General features: G+C 37.1%; 1 protein-coding gene across 1 annotated transcript in view; it reads left to right on the top strand.

The window, feature by feature from the left end:
* Positions 1-22,215, top strand: part of RAB2A (RAB2A, member RAS oncogene family) — a 41,000-nt gene extending 18,785 nt beyond the window's left edge. Inside the window, exons 4-8 of the mRNA XM_071554474.1 lie at positions 5,711-5,793; positions 7,163-7,255; positions 10,780-10,891; positions 19,590-19,658; positions 21,928-22,215. Of these exons, the coding sequence (XP_071410575.1) occupies positions 5,711-5,793; positions 7,163-7,255; positions 10,780-10,891; positions 19,590-19,658; positions 21,928-22,023 (453 nt within the window). The 3' untranslated portion in view covers positions 22,024-22,215. The remainder of the gene's footprint in view (positions 1-5,710; positions 5,794-7,162; positions 7,256-10,779; positions 10,892-19,589; positions 19,659-21,927) is intronic.
* The last annotated feature ends 272 nt before the right edge of the window (positions 22,216-22,487 follow it).

Genomic DNA, 22,487 nt, shown 5'->3' with positions numbered 1-22,487 from the left:
ACTTACAGAGGAACTACTTTGCTTCCTGAAACGAGTTTGATTATTGATTCACAGACTGCATTTGCTGCTATGTGGGAGGATTAACTTATTTCTGGATTCATGGATTGGAGGGTGAGGAGGGAGATTTGTCCATTTAATAGTTATTCCTATTGCCATTTGTGTAATAGGACTGTCATCTGAAGTTTAGTGCCAGTAGCTAAGTTATTGTTCGCACTCATGCTGGCACTTCAGGAACCTAAGGCAACTTGATACACCTTTTAGCTTAGTGTTTGCAAACCTTTGTCTGTCATGCTTAAATGTATTTGATTATTGCATTACTGTGATAATGGTATGTGGTTTTCTAACCGGTTTTAGATTTCTTGCCAGTTTATCTGTGGCTTCCTACTACAGTGGAGCAAAAAGGAGTGTAACTCACTTTTTTTCATAGTAGAATGCCCATTTTAGTGAGGGTAGCTACTTAAAACCTGAAGGTTTCAAATACAACTTGAAATAAACCTGAGTGTGCTTGTGATAGTGTAAGGCTAAAGCTTTATTTCTGTCATGTGTTGGGAATTGCTTTGGATGTCTAAATGACACTTAATTCAACACCAACAGAAGAAAAGGCAGAAGTACAAATTATCTCTACTTAGACATACCTACAGTTTCACCCTTGGGGATCTTCAGTCCTCTTGAAATTTCAGTTCTTATTGCGTGCTGACAGGGTTATTCTGAAGCAACATGTAACTTGGTTGAATTCTAAGCATAAATTCTACCACTTTCTTAAACTGTTATGGATTCTTCTTCATAAGCATCTTTAGTTCTGTTCTTGTTTTGGAATGTCTTTGTTGGAACCAGCAGGGGTTGTTTTTTGTTTTTTCACTACTTCTGTGCTTATTTGTACTACATGCTAGTAAATCACCTTAAAATTCTTATTCTGGATTAGAGACAGGATTGCAAGAAAGACTAATGCATTCATATAAACAAGTTGCCATGTGACTTAGGCTATTGATTTATTTATAACTTTCAAAACTATATATAAAGGTATGTATTGCTACTCTCTCTTTCTGGAACATTTTGTTCCAGGGATCAACTTTGTGGAGTAGTTCCCAACTGACAGCTGTCGTAGGTGGTGTGACACTCCTGTGAGTTGGTTATTTCTTAGATGTCTTTTTAGTTTTCTATACAAGAAGTGTAAACAAGTTAAATGAGTAATAATTCCCAATGTGAATGAAGTGTTCTGTCACTGGTTCTGAACACATCACACACGTAGGCCTGTTTTAAAGAGCTACTGGCTGTGTTGTGTTGTAGTTTCTCATATTTCATGTAGATGTATACTATAAAGTTTCCTTCTAATAAATACTATTGGTCAGCTTGGATGGTCAAGGCCTGCGGGGATGTACTCAGATAACTTTGTCCCTGAAGAAACTTTCCAAATTCTTCAACACTGAGAATAGAGAATTCAGAAAAATTAATGGACTGTTTTGTAGGGAGATGCGCTGTTGTGAATCCTGTTTTATTAACTACTTTCTTGTCCTGCATCATGGCTCTTTTCATTATTTTTCCTTAGTTTATAGATTCAAAAATACGTAGTTAAAGAACTTGAAATTAACCCTTTTTGAAAACAAAGACTTGATTGTTCATTTTTCCTGTGTGACTACACCACACACTTGGAAATGACCATGAGATTTCCTGTGGGAATAGCTACACCTAGTCTTTTCTTAAAAGTACCTCAGGTACTGTGTCTGTGGTAACACAGTTGCATGGCTTAAATGTTCCTGAAAACTTCAGTGCAGGTACTAAATCTCCATGTACATTAGTGACCTGAAGTGACTGATAATGTTCATGCTCTGCCTACATCACTAATGTGAAATTATGTTTTGGTCTCTTTACTGATGTATGTTTTGAGAAGCACATGGGATATTATGTCCATGCAGTTTGAAGCAGGGATGAAGATTTTTGTACTCTTTGGAAGACTTGAGACTTGTAGAACTATGACTGTGTAAGGCTTTCCTATCAAAAAGGTTTTGTTGACCATTATGATGTAAAAGCTTACACTACGGAAAACAGCCAAAAGAATAATGTTCCCTAGCTCTTGAAACATCTCTTTTTTTATCAGAGGCCCACATTTTTTCATGATTAGTGAACTGTTCGCCCCAGACCTGGTACCTCGTTCTCTTTGGAGAGAGGATGCCTGCTCAGGCCTGCCCGGGGTGCTGTTACTGGTTCCTGGAGGCAGCTGTGTCTGAGCTGGAGTGTCTACATGTGAAACAGCTGTCATGGTCTGCCTGTTACCAAAAAGATCGTCCATCTTCCCACTTCCACTGCAGTGAAATTCTGACAGTGGGTGTAAGCAGGGATTGTCATGGAGCAAAGACTTGTCACCCGTATCAGATGTAATACGGCCTCAGGAAATACCCTCTTAGCATTTTAGTGGCTGTTGCTCCTGCTGTTCCCCACACCACAGCCCCCGACCTCTCCTGTGATCTGGACATCAGTCTGGGCAACCTGCTTTGAAAGGCCCTAGTTGAGCCAGGGGGGGTGCAACAGGTGACCTCCAGAGGTCTTTTTCCCACCTCAATCATTCTGTGAAAAAAAGCCTTTTAATATGGAAGAGAGAGAAAACAAGCAAGTGCTGGATTTTGTGGGAACATGAAACAGAAAGTAATAACAAAATTATATTTAAGATAAAGGGCTTTTCTCTTGTATCAAAGCTGATTTTAGTTTATACTGAGCTTCTAAACTGCTGCTTCTATCTATTGCTCCTTGTAACAAGTAGCTAAACTTGGGTAGGTCTTATTTGCAAGACTGGTAAAGTACAGTTATAACACTCTTGTATTTTTTTTGGACGATTTTGGCTAATACTACACCTTCTTTTGGTTTTGTCAACTTTGAAATAGCTTGTACCCCTTGCTAAAAAAGGGAGGGGACAGAGAGCGAGTTGTCAGATGAAAAAAATGCTTAAAGTAATAATAATAGTAAAAAAAAAAAAAGCTGTGAGCCATGTTCTATGTGCTTAACCCTGATATATTGACCTTCCAGATTGTACTGGTTTAAAGGCGAACCAGCAGGGGAAATGAACTCACCACAAGAGAGATTATAAGTCAGAGCTAAAATTTAATAATAATATTACAATAAATACACTGACACAAAAGGGAAATTGCTTTCAACTTACAAAACCCAGCAGTATAACCCAGTGTCCTGGGGCACAAACTCAAAGGGGTTTGTTTGCCCTTATGCTGAGACCCGAGTGGTTCCCCCAAGTCCAAAGCAAAAGTGAAAAAACTGTTGGTGCAGGTGATGGCTGTAGTCTGGGCAAGAGTGGTGGTCTCCTCCTGTCGAGGTCCTGCTGCTCCTCTGGATCCGAGGAGAAGTTCCCGAGGTCTTCTTACCCACCACTTATGTACCTTCAGGATGCACCCAGTCCCTCCCCCTGGGTGGGGACTCACACAATGGGTGATTAACTCTGGGAGCCAGGGGGTGTTGAACTGTTGATGGCCCCTTAGCAGCCACACCCCCTCAGGCTGGGTGTGAAGGTGATAATGACTCCCTGGGCAGCTGCTGCTAATGATCCATTGTCCTTGGGAAATGAATAGAGGGGGTAGAATACACAGCCTTGATCACCCCCACACAGTGTCAACTGGTCCCTCCTGCTGAACTGGGACACAGATTTCATTCAGAATGATGCTGCTAAAATAGACAGTAAATTTCATATATATAATGTATGTATGTGTGTATATATATATGTATGTACATGTATAAGATGTTTCCTAATACATATTTTTGTATTCTATATACAATAAACATTCATATCATGAAGCTTCTTTACAAAACTCAGGGTTTTTTTGCTTACAATGAAAGGGAGTTGAGTTTGTGCTGTCCATTGGTATAGGTAAGCACAAATTCATTATTGCTATATGGACAATGTCATCCTTTCACCAAAAGAGATACAATTTTCTATCCTTCAGAAAGCAATGATACTTAAATTTCAACATGGGCAAGTAAGATACAATTAAAAATGTTACAGTATTTTCAGGATTTATATACTGAACTTCTGTAAATAAGTGATTTTTTAAAAAAGAACTCTGCACACTCTACATTCTTGTAAGTTCTGCTAGAAACATCTGACAGTCTTGCTTGACCATGATTAATTTACTCAGGGAGATGAACAATTTCACCTGTCAGAGTGGAACTTATGAAGGTGAAACAGACAGTCTTAATGTGATAGGCAAAGTCCAGATCATGTATGAATTTAGGCAATACATGGAATATACTGGCAACAATAAGTTGTCTGGGTAGGAGAAAAGTGTTTAATGTATCTGCCATCCACTTGAGCCAGTGACCATGCCAAGAAAAAGTAGCACTTAGTGGAATTAAAATGTAGGAAACCAAATATAGCACTAAAAAATTGTTGGGTCTAACATCAAGTGTTTTCTTGAACTGAAGCAACTGATTATTCTGAAAAATAAGGATGCTTTCTGAAAACTGAACATGTCAAAACTTATTGTGTCACTGTTCTTGTTCAATGACAGTATCTAGATCAAGTTCTCCTTGAATTCAAGAATGCCTAATATTAAGTACGGTAACTGAGAGAAGAAAGTGTTCTCTGTACACTAATTTTTGTACACAGGGCTGAAGGGCATTTGATAAATATTTCATTCTTGCTTTTCATTGTTTTAAACCAGGGCAGTTTCCTCTAGTTTTGCAGGTAACTAACTTACTGTACATAGAAGGTTTGTCAGTATTAATTTTAGTATTTCTTAAACATGTTCTGTGTTATCACTGAATTATGCTTAGGCATCTGTTATTAATATTAGAAGTAAATATTTCTTCTAACAAGTGTCAGGTGCTCAATAGCTCTTCTGAAAAACAAGAGCACATGGAGCTCAAGATCTGCAACTCTGAACATTTATTTTTCAGGACTTTGTTCTTTTGAGTGCTGAGAGTTTTACAGGATACTCTTCTGTGAGAACTGTAGAATCTCTGAAGTTTTTCACAGTGCATGTGAAGATGACTCTTGCATCCTGTAGCTGCTTTGACAGGCATTATTTATCAAGTACAGAGAAAATGGATTAACTCTGGGGCAGAATTGTGTAAAATTGAATTCATGACCATTTTCTGTTTTTTCTTAATAAAATGGTTATGAAAGAATTCCATTTGAAGACTGTTGAAAGCTGGCTGCAGTTTATGATATAACAGATAAAATCTGCATCCTTGGCCTTCCAACAACCTTTACACCAGCAGATGGTGGGCGTAAAGATGTCATTCATCATTTATTTACAATGGACTTTATTTATTCTAGTGTCAACAGCTGCCCCAGGGAGCAGGTTATTGAATTCAAATGTGAAGCTCTGGGTTATTTGCTTCTTTTCAAATTTGTCTTCAGAGCTTAGTTGCTAGGAGTCCATTCTGTGCTCTAATAATGATTCATGTATTGTGAAGCCATTCAGTAAATTGGGTTGTCAGGGATTGCCAAAAAAGGTTTAGAGTTCTTGTTCTGATTTTTTTTTAAACAGCACTGTGATATAGTTGGTGTCTTCTCCTAATGTGCCTTCTCTTGCTACTGTTGGAGACTTTGTTCCCAGTTGTCCCCATTGTGATTTCCCTTCCATATTGCTCCTTGTCCCCGTCTTCTCAAAAGTAAAATTCTATGATCCTGTAATTCTATATTTGTGTTTTTCAGGACAAAAAAATAAATATGAAATACAAAATAACAAAACTTTGTCTTCTACAGGCAGGACAGGAGTCCTTCCGTTCCATTACAAGATCATACTACAGAGGGGCAGCAGGGGCTTTACTAGTGTATGACATTACAAGGTAAGAATGCCCACTGGATTACAATCTTAGTAGAATTGTGCTGTGATGTATGGCAGTGCTAAAATGTCTCATTTAGTTTTGCTTTTTGTATAGATTTTTGTAATCTAACATAGTGTCAACTTTCCTCCAGTGCTCAAAATCAAGAAAATCAAGAAACAGCCCATGTAACATCTACTTCCAATTTTCTCTGTATAGTAGTTGAGAAAAAGTATACATAAAGTCTCAGGAAGAATGAAACAAAATATTTTTATGAACTATTTGACCATTGACCTCTGGATTGTCTTTGTTGAGAAAAACCTGAAAATATTTCATTAATTCCTTTCTAATAGTTTTTATCATGAGCTTTAATTTTTTTTAATTATAGCAGATTATTTTACTGTTGTAAACAATTTCATTCCTGCAAAGGAGTGAAATAATAGAACATAGAAGTTTGGTTACAAAAAAGACCAGCAAACTTCTACATTGCTGTGTATATGAGGTTTGGAAAATACAGGTCTTATTGTGATACTTTTTCTAGTAGCTGTTCAGAAGTTCCAAAGGTTTCCTTGCTGTATTGAGTCAACTCTCTGTATAGAGCTTGTTGTCTGTAAAACTGGGTACTCTGGCTGGCTTATGAAAATATTCAGGCTCCAAAATCCTCTTAAGTTGTGTGTCTTCGTTTGTGGATCTTGGCTTTTGTTGCTCCATTGAGCAATTACTTTTACTAGAGATTTCCTAGACATTTTTGTTCCCTGTTCACTTCTACGTATCAGGAAGTAACATATTCTTTCCATTGGATTTCTAGTAAATGAATCTTTGATTCGTAAATAAATGGATTTACTCTTATGATTGATATCTGAAAATCACTCCTCAAGTATGAGATTTAATATTTACTGTACACATTCTGTAAAAACTGTAACATGGCATATTGGTGTACCTGACTTTAAAAGACTTTACTGCTGAATTTTTTATTCAGTTTATACACTTGGAAAATTAGCAACCATTTTCTGCCTTCAGTAGAAAAAGTATTGCTGTAAGACTATGTGATTATTTGTACTGTTTGAATTGATTGGCGCTGTTGAGGATTTGTAAAATTCTGTTCAGCAGGTTTTATGTTTGTATCAAATTACAGATTCTTACAGCTATAAGAATCCTCTTTACTCTTTGTAGCAAACATGTTCTCAATTAATTTTTAGGCAGAGTTCATTAACTCCACTTGTTTATGAAATTTTCATTCAACTGTTCTCTCTCACAAAGAGGTTAGTAGCTTTTATCCCTGCAGCACGTGTACTAATAAATGTATTGGTTTACTCAAGTAGAGAAGCTGACTAAGAGAGGGAAAAGATTTCTTGAAGTACTGCTTTTAATTTTCCATCTCTTCCATACTTAGGAGGGACACTTTCAACCACTTGACAACTTGGTTAGAGGATGCTCGTCAGCATTCCAATTCCAACATGGTTATAATGCTTATTGGAAACAAAAGGTAAAATTTTATCAGCTGTTATTTTGTAAGAGGGGAACACGTACAACTTCTCTGTATTTCAGCATTTTTTTTTCTTCTTTGTAGGCAAAATGTTAACTTTAAATTTCTTTCAGTCACTGGGCATAGTTCTGTGGTGGATTTAAAACCTTTCCTATTTTAATTAGACTAACAGAATGTGCAGCACATGGATCAACTACTTTATGTTCTGAGTATCTTTTTTAAGAAATAATTTTATTTCCAAGGGATTGACTGTGAATACCTGAAGTCATGGATTGTATGAATTATTTTCTCATTATGTTTTGTTACATCTGGAATCACCAATTAGAAACACCTAGACCTCTCCCTAATAAAGCAAGTATGATTCCTAATTTGAGGTGTTGTAAAGTGCTTTAGTTTTTGGTTAAGAATCACAGTACAGAAAAAGTCATTTAAAAAAAAGAGAACTTCAAAAACTTCTCCCAAATGTAAAAAGTGTGTACCTCAACGATTATATGAGATGCTTCTGAATTAGAAGCCTGTTCCATATTCTGTACATTTTGTCTGGGGTTGGGGGCCATTTCCTGGTGAATTCATTGGATGATGAAAATAGAGATAAAAGTTTCGGAAGTGTAACCTGATTTATAAACAATTTTTTACTTGGTCTTCTCATCAGCTACACTATCCAAAATTCTAAAATGGTTCCCTATTCGTGGTGAGGCTTTGATCTGTAGGGAAGGTCTTTATAAAAACACATCAGTGATAAGTTAATCTTTAATTTTTCTAGTTGTTGATCCAGTGAATTGTAGCATCATGTCTAGATGTTTTTTGCTGGATGCAGGATTTTTTCAAAATACCAGAAAAGTATCGCCTCAGAGTTTAAAAATCCATTAGTTATGCACCTTTATGTAACTGACTTGAACTTGTCTCCATGGCTCAACAATTCTTGAAGGTAAAGATGCCAGTTGGAAAAAATGGTCTGTATGCTTGCCCCTTAGAAGTTAATGAATCATTTCTGAGATAATTTCTTAGATGTTACTGAGGAACAGCCTTGTGATAGAGTGAGTCTGGTTTTGCTACTCAGGCATGTTTAACTCTCTACTTTCTTCTTCTTGCCCCTCGTCCTTTTTATTTTCCCACTCTGCCAACTCCCTGCTGCCACCTCCTCCTGAAACATGTTAAGCATTATTTGTCATATTTGTCAACTTTTTTATATGTTATCTGGAAAATGAGTGATGACTGTTTTTAACTGAGGAATGTGACAAGCATAGTCTTCACAAAATAATAGAAAAATATGATCTATTGTATCAAATGAGCCTTTGGTAAGCTCGTGATGTCCCTGACCAACTGTTTTTATACCTATGTGAATAAAAATACAGCACTCAGAGAAAAAATGCCCTGTTTACTTGAGATAAGTGTTACATAAGTTTGCATACTTCATTGACATCTGTGTCTGTTACTATTCCTGATTATTCCTAGCTGTTAAACTAAATTTTCGTGTCTTGCATTCTGCTGATGCAACTATACCACGATTGTATATGATAATATGCTACTTGCAGCTATCTCAGTAATTCCCAGTTACAACTAGTCTTTATTCAAACAATGAAGATTCTTAAAATTTGTACTGTAAATTAAGTTACAGATGAAGGTGCCACATGGAATAAAGTTCTTTAAGAAGCTTTTTAAAGGAGACTTTTTTCAAGGAGGACAGGAAGAAAACTGCTTCAGTTTCCTTGCATTATCCTGAGAGTTGGATCGAAGGAAGAACATGTATACTAACATAATGTTTTTGAAGCAGTACATACTGTTCTTATGACTCCCAAAAGTGCTCTTGACATAAGTTTGTAGTACTGACTTATTGCTGGATTTTAACAGTGTTGAGAATTTAATTTGAAATATAATGGCTGTTTGTTGAAAACATGACACATACTAGTGTTAAAACATGACAAATACTGTACTTAATCTTCTTTTCAGAACAAAGCATAGCTATATTGATCTAGTAAGACCAAATGCTTCGAATTATTCGAATGGAGAGAGGAAGACAACTGTGGTTAGTAGAAGCAGTTAAAGCTCTTTAAGAATATATCTAGGTATGAGTAGTGAGTTTTGATTGGGCTGTCACTGCAATTTTTGATACAGCTGCACTATTTCAATTAAAAAGTTGTTCATGTTCTGTCATGAAGATAACACTGAAGTGATTCTTCAGTTTTAAAAAAGATATTTTTGAGTGTAGCATGGTAGTAGCAAATAAAGACATTGCTCAGGTTCAAAAAGACAATGTCAGATACCTCATACTGGGAGTGCTTAAATATAATGAACATCAACTTCAAAATTGTTTTGAGAAGACATTTCTTGTATCCTTACCTTCAAATTATTTTTTAATGTCTAAATGATGTGCTGAATTGTATTGACTCTAACTCATCTGAGCTAGCATTTAGTTGTTAAAAATAGCAAAAACCTGCTTTGCTGCAAACTAGATGCCACAGTGAGTATTACTTAATTTTAATATATGTATAATTACAAGACTGGCAAACACTGAAGCCTGATATGATACTTTTTATTTGTATTCTGACTGCAAATTAAGCATTTCTCTTTGCATGCTGTTTACTTTAAAAATATGTATCTAGGGAGATATTTTTATGTTCACAACTTAGATGAAATTTATTGTAATATTTATACTTATTATTTATGCATAAGTGTACCATTGTTACTGCTCAAGATGTAATATACTTAGAAAGAAGGACAAACTGTATTCCTTGTTCCTAAAGAAGCTTTAAAAAGAGTAAAATACATGTGTCTATATGACTCACATAAGCAGTTTTGTCCTTAGTTGTCCAGTCCAAGTGGGGTTTTTTTCTGCTCTTTTGTGTAATATTTAACTTTCAACTAAATTGCTTAGTTGGAAGCAAAAAATTTGTAACGGCCACTTCAGTTTCGTTTTGCTGTTTGAGTGCCAGGCCTGGAGTTTCAAAATGTAAATGCTACCCTACTGGGAGAGAACAGCTAATGTAGTTCAAAAGGACTTATTTTTGCTTTTAAATCTTTTTATCAGAACAGAAATTCTCTCTATGAAGTTTTGCTACTGAATAGAAAAAATAACTTTATTTTAAAAATTATTTTTAATATTAAGAAATAATTTGTAAAGCTCCCTTATCAGCTCAGCTTTACAGTATTGGATTGGTAGATAACATTATATTAGAAATTAGTAATATGTACCTAAAATGGCAATGTCTAAAGTTAGTATTCAAGGAATACCTAGATAAATATACTGTTGTAAGCCATTTCATGAAGTCTTTGATAAGATCTAGATCTATGTTAGGTAGGATTGATAGCTCAAGCAAGTGTGATGCCTGTGGCTACTCCATATACTGTAAGTGCAAGGCTTGCAATAATTCTACTTTATTTAAGGGCTTGAATAGATCTCCCTATGTGCCTAAGTTTTGATGGGAGCTCTTGTTTTACAGGGCTTACAAACATGTTTGTGAAGAATAATATTTACATGGACATATTAGACCATGTGACTAACTTTTTGTTTCCTTCCATCTTAGTGATTTAGAATCTAGACGAGAAGTCAAGAAAGAGGAGGGTGAAGCATTTGCACGAGAGCATGGACTTATCTTTATGGAGACGTCTGCCAAAACTGCCTCCAATGTAGAGGAGGTAACTTTGCTGAACATTAATGTTTTACTAAAACAGTTGCTTTGAATTGCACTTCATTTCTACAGATACTATTTCTCTAGATTTTTGGTTCCTTAACTTGAATTAACTACTCTTTAATTTATATTATGAGAAAGACATTGTACCTGATTGCACAGCACTAATTATATTGTTGAGACTTATTAATTAACATAGTTATGGGATTTTTATAAGTATTTGGTCAGAGAAAGGGTTAAATTCTGTCTGCTCTGAAATCTGACAGTAGATTTGCTAGAGTCAAGCAAGGCAACATACTGGTATTCTTGGCAGGTGTCACTCTAACCTGTTTTAATGGCTTCTAATATTTCATAAGCTCTTCAGAGCAGTCTATTGCAGTGCTTTGGTATTTGTGTTGTCATCATCTTTCCTTTCCACTACCTGGTAGGAATCTTCTTTGCCTCAATTCACACTCAGCTTCTTTGTTCTGCCCTCTGCAGAGCTGCTGAAGAGGTCATTGTCTTGGTTGCTGTAATCTGCTATGTATTTGAATAAGTTTCCCAGTTTTTGCTTCTTTAAAGAACTTAAGTATTTTCAAGTTTGGCTTATAGTTCATATTTCTGGACACATACAAGTTCTTGCATATCTCACCTTGATTTACTGCATGGCTTTCTTGAGGGGTGGTTGTGGTGGGCTGACCTCAGCCAGCAACTGAATGCCCACTGAGTTGCTCTCTGTCCCTCTGTCCAGCAGGATGGGGGAAAGAACCAAGAGCCAAAGCAAGAAAAACTCAAGGGCTGAAATGAAGAGTTTAAAAAATGAAAAGAGGTGGGGCAAAAGTGACAGAAAGGCAGGCAGGCACTCAACAACTGTGAGCAAGAGTGACTTTTGACTGTCCTTTGGTTTTTATTCTTGAGCATGATGTCATGTAATATGAAATATCCCTTAGGCTAATTTTGGTCAGCTGTCATGGCTGTATTGTGTCCCCTGTGATTTTGCCTGCCCTGACCACTAGCAGGAGGAGAGCAGAGTAAGAAAGAAAACCTTGACACTCAGCAGTAGCTAAAGCATGGGTGAGTTATCAACACTGTTCTAGTCACAAATCCAAAACACAGCACCATGCCAACTGCTGTAAAGAAAACTGTCTGCATTCTAGCCAGACACAGTCCAGTGGTGGACAGAGAGCTCCAGCTGAGATGTTAGTGCTATGTAAAGCAGAAAGATTGCTTCATGTCTTTCAAGCCCTTACTCAGTTCATACATCCATGGTGACCTTTTTTATAATAGCATGACATAGTTCAGCTTCTTACGCTACCTAATCTTCTCTTATTCTCCAAAATTGTCCTAAATGCAGAATGTTGTGCGACCGATGAGGTATTCTTTAAGAGGTAAAGCCTTTTCATTTTGAAGTACTTGAGGTTTTTGAAAAATTAGAGTAGGTTACAAACAGCTTTCACAGAATTCATTCTGGTTTGTTCTTACCTGATTCTAACCTCTCTGATAATCTAACCTGATTATCACCTCTCTTTGTGTCAAAAAATACCTTAGTGAATGAATTGTCCAGTACCTAATGCATCTCTGATTATCAGGAGGCAAATGAGCATAAAGTTCTTCTCCAAACAAGTTCCAATAGAGTACTCTCCTCCTGATGATATGACTGAGTGATGTGTGTGTATTAACTTTCTAATTCTGTTGGAGAAGCTTTAGGATATAATCCTTTTCAGTGACAGTCAAATGCCTTTCTTGAATAGTGTTCTCAGCTAAAATAGGTGGCATGATTTAGAATAGTTGCAGAAGCAAAATCTTTAGCATCTTCTTTATATGAACAGATCAGCTTTTGTCATTAATGTTTTTTAAGCTGTTTCCTTTTTTTAATCCTGATTTCTACCACTGTGGAATACCTTAGTAAATCTGTAGCTTGTAGCAGTACATTGACCTGTTTGATGCTTGGATCTTATGACAGTTTAAAAATGTTCATTGTGTTCTTCAGGATTATGTCTCATAACCTACATCTTGCATAGAAATGTTTAGCAGTGCAAAATACCCTGTTGGCTTTTTATCTCGTGCAAGGCTCTTGGGGAAGTTTCAACCCTGTTTGCACAATAGGTAATTGATGGTAGGGAGTAGAAATAGTAGAGAAGCTCTTCCTTCGTAGTTACTTTGGAGGCTTCCAAGAATTCTCTGTGGCCAGAGAGTGTAATCATCATATTGATGTGGAATGGGATTAGATAAAAAGAGTTCCTGCATCATTGAGATGATAGAAGGATTATTGGGGGGAGATTAGACCCAGGGTTACAATTTGACTGCAGTGCAAGGACAGTTATTCCAAGTCTCTTCAACAGTATCATTATTTATTTAAACAGGGGTTTATTTCCTTTTAGCCTCTGTCTAGAACTGTCAAGGTAGCCAGCTATCAAAACATAACTTTGGATTTTTTCTTCTCAGTGACTTCTAAGCTGTGTTGGAGTTTCAGTAATGTACAGTCTGAGCATGGCTGTGGGCTTTCTCCCAGCAGAGTCTTGGTTATTGTATGTGCTCTGTTGAATTGTGCATGGGTGATGTGTGTTCTGACGTACTGTTTGCAGACTTATCTGCAGCCTGCAGTTCAGATCTTGCTGGGTGCTTTCTGCTTGGGCAGTGACTTAACACTTGTAGAGGCAGAGTAGATTCACCTGCAAGAACTCAGGGTGACCACAGTCTCCTACAGCACACAGTGCATATCTTTTTGTCTCTGGTTTGAATCCATGCCTGTGCACTGATTCTCAAGAAGTAGGGATACCGAGCTGTGTTTGGGAAACAGTATACTTTTATTTGCACTTTGTGCCTTATTCTTTCATTCCAGACTGCTGCATTTAATAATGATCAGTGATGTGACCAACCTTAAGCCAGAGAGTTTTCTGAATACTGGACAAAGCAGTACTAGACACCATCACTGTTTGGAAGCTGATCTCACTTGAGTTGTACCAGCATATCACTGACTCCTGGTGTGAGAGTTGGTTTTAGTAAGTTATTCTCCATATGGAAGGGATTATACATCCCTGTGCCAAACTTAAGAGCATTGTTTGTGTTATTCCAAGTTGCCTGCACATAAACAGAATGCAATAATGGATTCATTATTTAGGATTAAATCTGAATAAACTAATGGTTTTGACTGAGCAATGGAGCACTTCAGCTACATGGAGCTGGATAGACATTCAATGGTTCTGATTCAGCTGTAACTTAGTTTTCTCTTTAGGCAGCTTCTTTCATACTTTCGATTAAATAGATAATGAATATTCAAAGCCCCTGTAGCCTCAACAGTGGCACTGCTTGGTCACAGATGAGGAAAGGAGGATGGCCTTTTGTTATAAAAGTGAAAATCTCATGAAAAGATGAGATTCTTAGCAGCATCTAAATTGGAACTGATTTTTAGAAGTGTGTTTTATTTCCCTTTCACACCCCTCCTGAACATAACTAATTACTGGGAAAAAAACAGTTGTTTGACCTGGTAATATATTAAGTTGGGATTTAGTTAATAAAACTTGAAAGTCCAAGGATGTTAATGCTTTTCATAGTTAGTGATACACAAGATGTAATCTGACTAGAACTTGCGAAAGAGTAGGATTTCTAGGTCATGAGTATTTAAAACAAACCAAAACCCAACAGTTAGGTTTATCTTAACTTCTATCAAAACCAGTATTCCTTCAGGTTCCTGGAAATCCAAGTTCTGTGACATTTCAGCTGTGAGAAACTTCAGCCTGTTTCTCCCACGAGAAAATGGGTTAAAGCTCATGTCAGTTCCGCTGTGGGAGGGCGAAGGGGGCAGGACACCTGGCTGCAGTGAAGATTCACTGCTTTTAGCTCCTTGTGGCAAATCCTTGGACTGTGCCCCAGCTATGCAGTAAGGAACACTAGCTCTGCCATGGTTCTTGGGGCTTTTGGGCACCTCAGGATTTGATGAGAATAAAAGGTATCAGTTAATTGAGAGTTTCAGGCTTTATAGAAGAGCATGATATACATGATACTGCCTGCCTGACCTGTAGATTTCTGGAGAAATGGATTCTTAGTTCTGAGTGTTTTGTTTTTTCTGGTTTTTTTTCCTCAGGTACTCTGTCCTTTGTAACTGTTCAACAGCAGCTACAGATCTTTTCAAGATAATTTGAGGTCTAATAATGTGCATATTCCCAACAAATTTATTGGGAAATTGTGCCTTGGGAAGACATATAAAGAAATTGATGTCAAATTCTGTTTTGTCTTTGCACCTATACTTAAAATATAAAGACGCAAATGTGTTGGTGTTTGTTACATAGTATCTTGCTACTGCTTGATAATGAACCCCTCTGTAGTCCTTTTAGTGTGTTAGGCTTCCTTCTGAAAGTTCATTTAACCATAAGAAGTGTTAGCCTTACTGTGTGTGCATAAAACAGCTGCTCAGAGCTTTGGATCTCACTGTATGAAATAGCCATCCAACACCTCTTGCAGAGTGGGATGGTGAATGCTGTTAGGGGTAAATCCGTTTGTATTCCATGTCTGTTACTGTTTCCAAATGCATTCTTAAATACTAGAGTAATCGAACTATATCATGTTGTATTCCTAAAAGGTAAGATAGGAAGTTGGAGAGGAGGAGGAAATTCCTGGTGTTGGCTGACCACAGAGCTGAGGGCTGTGCTTTAGAATTTGTGAGATATTTAATCTTTGAGCATTCCTCATGTAATTGTAAAAAAGAATCCAGAAATAATGATTGCCGAATTTTTATTGCCAAGCGTTATATTTAATTTTAACATTACCACCAGAGGGCAGCATGTTCCATGCGCTGGCCGTGCTGAACCTGCTCACATCTGATTTTATGCAAAGATGAACATGTGAAGTCTGAGTTTTCAAAAGTATTAGTGATTCATTTACAAGTTTTTCCTATTATGCTCAGCTTGTATCTAGAAGTCTTCAAATTCTCGTTGTAGCATTAGCTTTCGGAGAAAGAGAAGTGACATTATTGACATCTGCGAGTGAAAACTAAAAGTAGCTGTTCTGTAACTCAGATTCTGGTGCCCTTAGCTTATTATTACTCCTGCATACACCTTTGTTCAGAGAGAGGGATCAGGAATTTATTTCCTTACTTCTTGCTTTATCCTTACCAGTTATAGAATCCATTCTTCCTGTTTTTTTCTCAAGGGTAGTAAACTTCTGTTATTTTTGTTTACTTGTGTGATGACATGAATGTTGAAGTCAATGTAATTCTACCTTCAGTGTTTTTAGGATTAATTTACCTTGAATTCAGCATCTGTACTCTTCTGTAGTAGAGCTTTTGTGTGGGATTTTTTTGAGGTGAGCATTGTGAGACTTCTTAATTCTCATATTGCAGTATGGTCTAGGAAACTCCTTACACAAATAATCTAAAGTGATACTATACTGGTATACTGTGACTCAAAAGCCTCCTTTGTTAGCTTTGCAGTAGGTGCAGGCATGAGACAACAGGCAGACCACATCTTGCAAGACTCACTTTCCCACTTGTACAGTAATGCAGTCTTCTTTGACAGGGTGACTGTTATTTGAGAATCTACTTATGGAGAGCGTAAAATTGAAAAACACATTACATTAATACAGATCACTGAGTAACCTGTATACAACCTTGTTTTTAATGCTGTGGTACAGATATATTCAGTAGTCTCATACATAAAAGGATCGGTAAGTTGATTTAGAAAGATTAAAACCAAGAGTTAAACGTAGACATTTTCTGGAAGTTACATTGTTTTCTTGAATTTTCCTGAAATGTAGTCAAGAATTTTTTATATTTGGAAGTGTAACATACTGTTTTTGCAGAAGTCTCTCACTTCTTTTTAGGAATAATAGAGGTTCTGTGTACTAGGGTCTTGCCATCTTTCAGGTGACTTTGTATAAATCCACACTGAGTATGCCTCTCCTGGGTGGTGAAAATAAACCTGGATCTGTGCTGCTGTGGAATGGAAGGGCTCGAGTGTCTGGTGTTTTAGTAGCAGCAGCATTGTTAGAACATACAGTGCAATTGCAGTAGGCTTGGTAGGCGGCCAGCTCAGCCCGTGTGGGCTTACTGGTTGAGGTCCTGTGTTATGTGGAAGTGGCTAAACTGCACCTGGATCCAAGCTGGCGTGTGAAGTGCTACAGCTGTGTTCTTGCAGTCCCCTACACATAGCCTAATAAATCCAAACTGGATATGAGGGGAAACAGCTCTGTCTTTCTGCATCTATGGCTCAGTTAATCTGCAAATAGGATAAACTGCTCATAAATAATTAAGAGTTTATAGTATACTGCATGTTCCAGATAAGAGTTAGAACATGCAGTATTAAAAGAGATTTTTAGAAGAAGATAATTATAACGAGTTCACCTTCTTCTCCACGCTAATGGTGGCATTAGCATGCAATGTCAAAATCTGATATGATATTCTTAAAGCAAATAGTCTGCTGCTTTCAGGGGTGGTCTTAGGTGGTTATTTTGAGACTGCTTACACTTTGAAGTGTAAGCTAACTTAAAACATGGATGCAAGAAACAAATGAAAATCTCAAGGGATTCAAGTCTCTTTTCATGACTGGTTAGTAGCAAGTTTTCAGAATTCATACCAAGAAGGGAACATGAGGTAGACTTCTGTGCTATATTCTTGTCAAGTCATTGTTTTCGAATAGAAGTTATGTCTCTGTGACCCAGTGCAGCCTGGCATTTTGCCATGTGGGATAACAGTACGTGCTGTTTTAACACTAGTATGTGGTGCACCAGAATCACTGATAGGAGTGTGACAGTCAGATATGTCTTTCCAAGACAACTGAAATGATAGAACTGAGATTAAAGTAATAATTGAATTTTTCAGGTCAACAGTTTCTTAGCCGATATGTTTAATATTAAAATAGACTGTACTGAACTCGGTGCTCTTCTGCTTGGTACAGTACACTTGTAATAACAGGAGGGATGTCTGTGTTTGTGCAGTGCTGTTTTCCTGTGCATCTTGCTATTTTTTTTGAGGATAGGTGCATTTCTACAGTGTGGTTCTTGAGTGTAGCATCCAGGAGATAATTTATAATCAGTTGTGCTAGTTTGGAGTTCGTAGTCTGTTGAAATTCTAGTTTTGTTGCTCTAAAGTGGTTTTTATAGACCTAATGTAATTCTCCTGACACTAATTCTGAGAGCCTCGGCGTACTTAGCCAGTATGTTCTAGAAGTATTAGAAGTGCCAATTGTTAAGTGCTTGTTTACATGAAGTTATCATAATGCATTTTTAAGACTTCAAGTTCTGTTTAACATCCCACTGAAGCTGAAGCAAGCAAATATCCTTGCGGATTCCAGCTGTGTGAATTTCCAAAGTTTTTGACTTATACCTTTCAGTAGGCCCATATATGAGGCCATTACAATAATTACTGTGTTATCAGAAACAAAGATAAGTTTGAATTTTTTTCTTATGTGTAAGACTTTGGTTTCTGAGGAATTTGAGTCAATTCGTAGTTGGCCAAAAGCCAGTTTTTTTCCTCAACTCTTAACACATGTTTGAAAAACGAACTCGCTTCCTAAGTGCCTTGTGAATCTGCAATGATTAATTCTTCTCATTATTTTGCTGCAAATTCTCATGACCCTCTGTGATGATTCGATCACCCACTTAGACTTTATGCATATTCATATCTTTCCACTGCTGCTGCAGTCGTTCAAGTCTCCTTCACTGGCTGTGGTGTGTGCTTGGTGCAGTAATTGAGCTGCAGTAGATTGATTACTCTGGGGAGCTGTAAGGCCTTTAAAGGTGAAAACATATCAGTCCTGTTAATTAGGAAACAAAGCTCTGGTGGCAAGTTCAGCAGTCAAATGCTTCCAGTGTAGAAATGAGGAAAAGTATGATTTGTTCCTCTCCATGAACACTGTTTACTTTTTTATATTTGAATTAGATCTGTATTTGCTGTAATAGGTTTCTGCAGAAAGTAGCATGTCTTGTATGATTGCATGGTGTTGGTATTTTAAAGCAAAAAACCTGTATGTTGTAATTACTAGGTGCTGTTAATCACCTCCTAAATTATACATTATTTTAGGTGTTACTTGACCTATAAAGCTAAATGACAGATGAAGAATGGAATCATCGATTGTAAACTTTAACCAAAAACATTTATATCGGTCACTTCGTCAGACCTGAGTGTCAAAGTATGTTCTCTGAATTAAAACAATAGATTTTTAGAAATCGTTATAAAACCTGTGGCCTGTCCTTGGTGGTATTAAGATGTCCGTTGCCCATTGTGTGCAAGATTAATTAAAGAGAATAAGTTCTTGAAATTAGGTGAATATTAAATGATAGCATAAGGTTTCATCCAGCAGACAGCATCCTTACATCATCATTGTAAGTACCCTGTGGTTTTATGTTGCTAAGCACTCTAATCTAGAGTGGCCTATTACAAAGATATTAAGGGTAGGGAAACCATCTGCCACACAATCTATCCATAAGGGTCAGAAATAAATAATTTAGAAGTAATTTATATATCTTAAAAACCACTTTTTCCCTGTAATTACTGGACAACAGATTGTAGAATGCAGATGTTATGAAAATGCCAGTGTTTTTGTAAACAGCATGTGATCCATTGCTGCTTCAGGGTAGGTTATAGGATGCTGTTGTCATACCTGTCCCTGCAGAGGTCAGGAAGGAGAGTCTCACTGAAACAACTGCACTTGAGATTGAATTCCAATTAGCGCATCTTACACCAAAGGTTATCGCATTCATTGTGGTTTTGGTCTTTTTTTCCTCTGTTTTAGGCATTTATTAACACCGCAAAGGAGATCTACGAGAAAATCCAGGAAGGAGTTTTTGACATTAATAATGAGGTAACTTTTAGTACTTTGAATACTTTGTAAAGGTTATAATTCACCTTCCCTGGAATGCTGAACAGTAAAAAATTTGTCTGTTCCATTTGGATATAGAATTGTATGCCATTGTGATAAAAATGGATTAAAATAAGTGACCCTATCCATCCATGAAGCATTGCAAAATAATATAAATCCCCAAAAGAGAAGAAAATCCACTTTCATCCACTTCTCCATATGGTGTCATCTGTTTTCAAAGATAATTTTCCACTATGTAAATGGGGGACCATGTTGATATGCCAGATGCACTCCATGAGCTGTCCAGGGTAAGGGAGGGATTGTTTTGAGAGTTACATAAAAGACTTTTGAAATGTTCCTGGTTTAGGTGGCTCGATGCTGTAGGGAATAAAAGATTAGCCATTTTTCCTATGCACATTACTGAAATTACGGATTGTTGGGGCCTGTCCCTTTGCTTGTTTGGGGTTAGGGTGGAGAGGTGGAGGAGAGAGCACTTTTGTCATGCAAAAGCCTAGAAATATCTCTAATGTCTGTCTTGAATTTTGAAGTGATTGTGCTGTTGAAAATCTTGAGCAGTTTGGAAGGAGGTTCTTAGCCATAGAAATAGCAAATTCAAATTCAGTGGTGGTAAATAGACATATTAGTATTGTACAGAAATGTTAAGATCGTACAAGCTCCCTGTTGATCTTCACATAAAAAGTCACACCACATCAAATTTAAAACTTAAAATTTAAATGTGATGTGGTCAGTCTTTTCTGATGTCCAAGTTGTTTTTTTAACTTGCATGTCCCTCAGTATCATTGCTGAGGTGCTTAGTGAAATCACACATGAAAATCTGCACCACCACTCTGTTCTGTTTCTGTTCTGTGGGTGGGGATGTCCGGGACTGTCAGTCCAAGGTTTCTCGTAAATGTTACAGACTTACAAAATTGCTCAAAGAGTGGTGAGGGAGTTGGCAGGACTCAATTAAATAGCTGCACCTCTTTCTGATTAATATATTTCAAGAAAACTTAGACTATTGAAAATATTGCTCATGACTTCAGAGAGGGGAAAAAACTAGAAACTTCAGTAGTATGCAAAGTATTGGATCATGAAACTTGTAACTAAGTAGGACTTAAATAGTAATCCATCAAAGACACTCATTCTGACTGGAAAACATGTGTGTGTAAATGCTGTTTCGGTGAAACACTTGTTAAATTCAGTTCACTGATGAAAAGTTTAAAATTTTCTTTCAAATGTTTCCTGAAGGAAGTGCAGTTGGTAGTGCAGTATAAATTGGAGAGCAATCAGAGTTTCTGAAAAAGCATGCTTGGTTGTATCTGTTGAGTCTCATATAGTAGCTGACTGCTTTACTGTGCCTTACGGAGCTTTGATTGCAATATGCTGTCAGGAGCCAACAGTCCGTGCTACTTTTTTGGCCTTACGCCAAGTCTGGCTCCTTGATTCCTCAAGAAGTTGCTATCAGCCCAGAGGGGGCAAAACCAATGAGCCATAGGGCATGCTTTTTATTAAAGAGGAGTCAAAGAGCGAAAAGAAACCACATCAGCTGCTGTCAATACTGAGCGAGTGCCAGAAACCCGAAGGCTACCACTACTGCAGAACAACTGCCAAGCACTATAAATCTGAGATTTGCTGTGACGCAAAGTTTCCTTAAGAGCTTAATTTCTGAAGCTACTGTATTACTTCTCTCAAAGTGCTGTATTTTTAGGTAAAATCCACTTGAGGGAGTGAGGGTTAAGATATAAGTGTGATTTTGATGAATGAAAGAGCTACGCTGTGTGTGGGTTCTTGGCAAGTAGCCACGTCTTTTGGGATCACAGAAATTATTGATGACACAGAACACTCGTATGCCCTTAGCCTCTACAGCTGATTCAACACAGAAAGAAATGCTGTCTAGAGAGGAAAAGTTTTATATTAAACTATTAAACTAGTGGAGCTTTTGGCAAGAGGGGAGAGGTTATACATTCTTAGCAAATGCCGTGTGTTTTTAAAGCCTTACGCCAAGTAGTATTCAAATGCCACTCTTGCTCTGTGCTTTTTTTGGTAGGAGTTTAAGCTACAGAGTGTAACATGGAGATAAAATTTAAATGAGAAGGAAGACATCTTCCTTTATATTTAATCGTAAAGGACATGTCACTAAAAAGTTACCATCTTCACTATATTTATTGCATGCATTAGGAGGACTTGCTATATGATATTCTAAGCAGAAAAGACTGCTTTACAATTATGTTAGTGTTTTAAAATATTCACACTGTATTTAACTTCATTTCAGGCAAATGGCATAAAAATTGGCCCTCAACATGCTGCTACTAATGCAACACTTGCAGGCAATCAGGGAGGACAACAAGCTGGAGGAGGCTGCTGTTGAGCCTGTTTTTACTTTCTAGCTGCCTGGATGAGGCCTACTAACTTGTTTGTTCACCCTTCCCTCCCCTCACCCTGCTCGCCTCCACTTCAGTTCAACTGAGACATGAAACTTGTAAGTTGGTTTCCTGTTGCAGAAGACTTTATCCTTCAAATTCTTGTATAACTTTGAATAAATGGTTAATGTTCACTTAAAGACAGATTTTGGAGATTGTATTCATATCTATTTACATTTGATTTCTAGGTCAATTGATGTGATTATTTTTGTTAAATGTTGTCTTGTGCCCTTGACTACGAACTGAATTGTATTAAACACTACAAAGTCATCTGAGTATTTTAATCAGTTTGTGTAGTTAGGTTTCCCAGCTCCTGCGGTTACCTAATGTTTAATATTGTAGAGCTGTCCTCAAGTTTTTTGTCAATTTTCAAGGCTATGAAGAGAAGCGGAAGGACTCTTTTAATTCTGTA

Source organism: Pithys albifrons, chromosome 4 (genome assembly GCF_047495875.1).
Source record: "Pithys albifrons albifrons isolate INPA30051 chromosome 4, PitAlb_v1, whole genome shotgun sequence".
Lineage (NCBI taxonomy): Eukaryota > Metazoa > Chordata > Aves > Passeriformes > Thamnophilidae > Pithys > Pithys albifrons.
The sequence above is the reverse complement of the archived record's forward strand: the minus strand, read 5'-3'. Positions and strand labels throughout refer to the sequence as shown.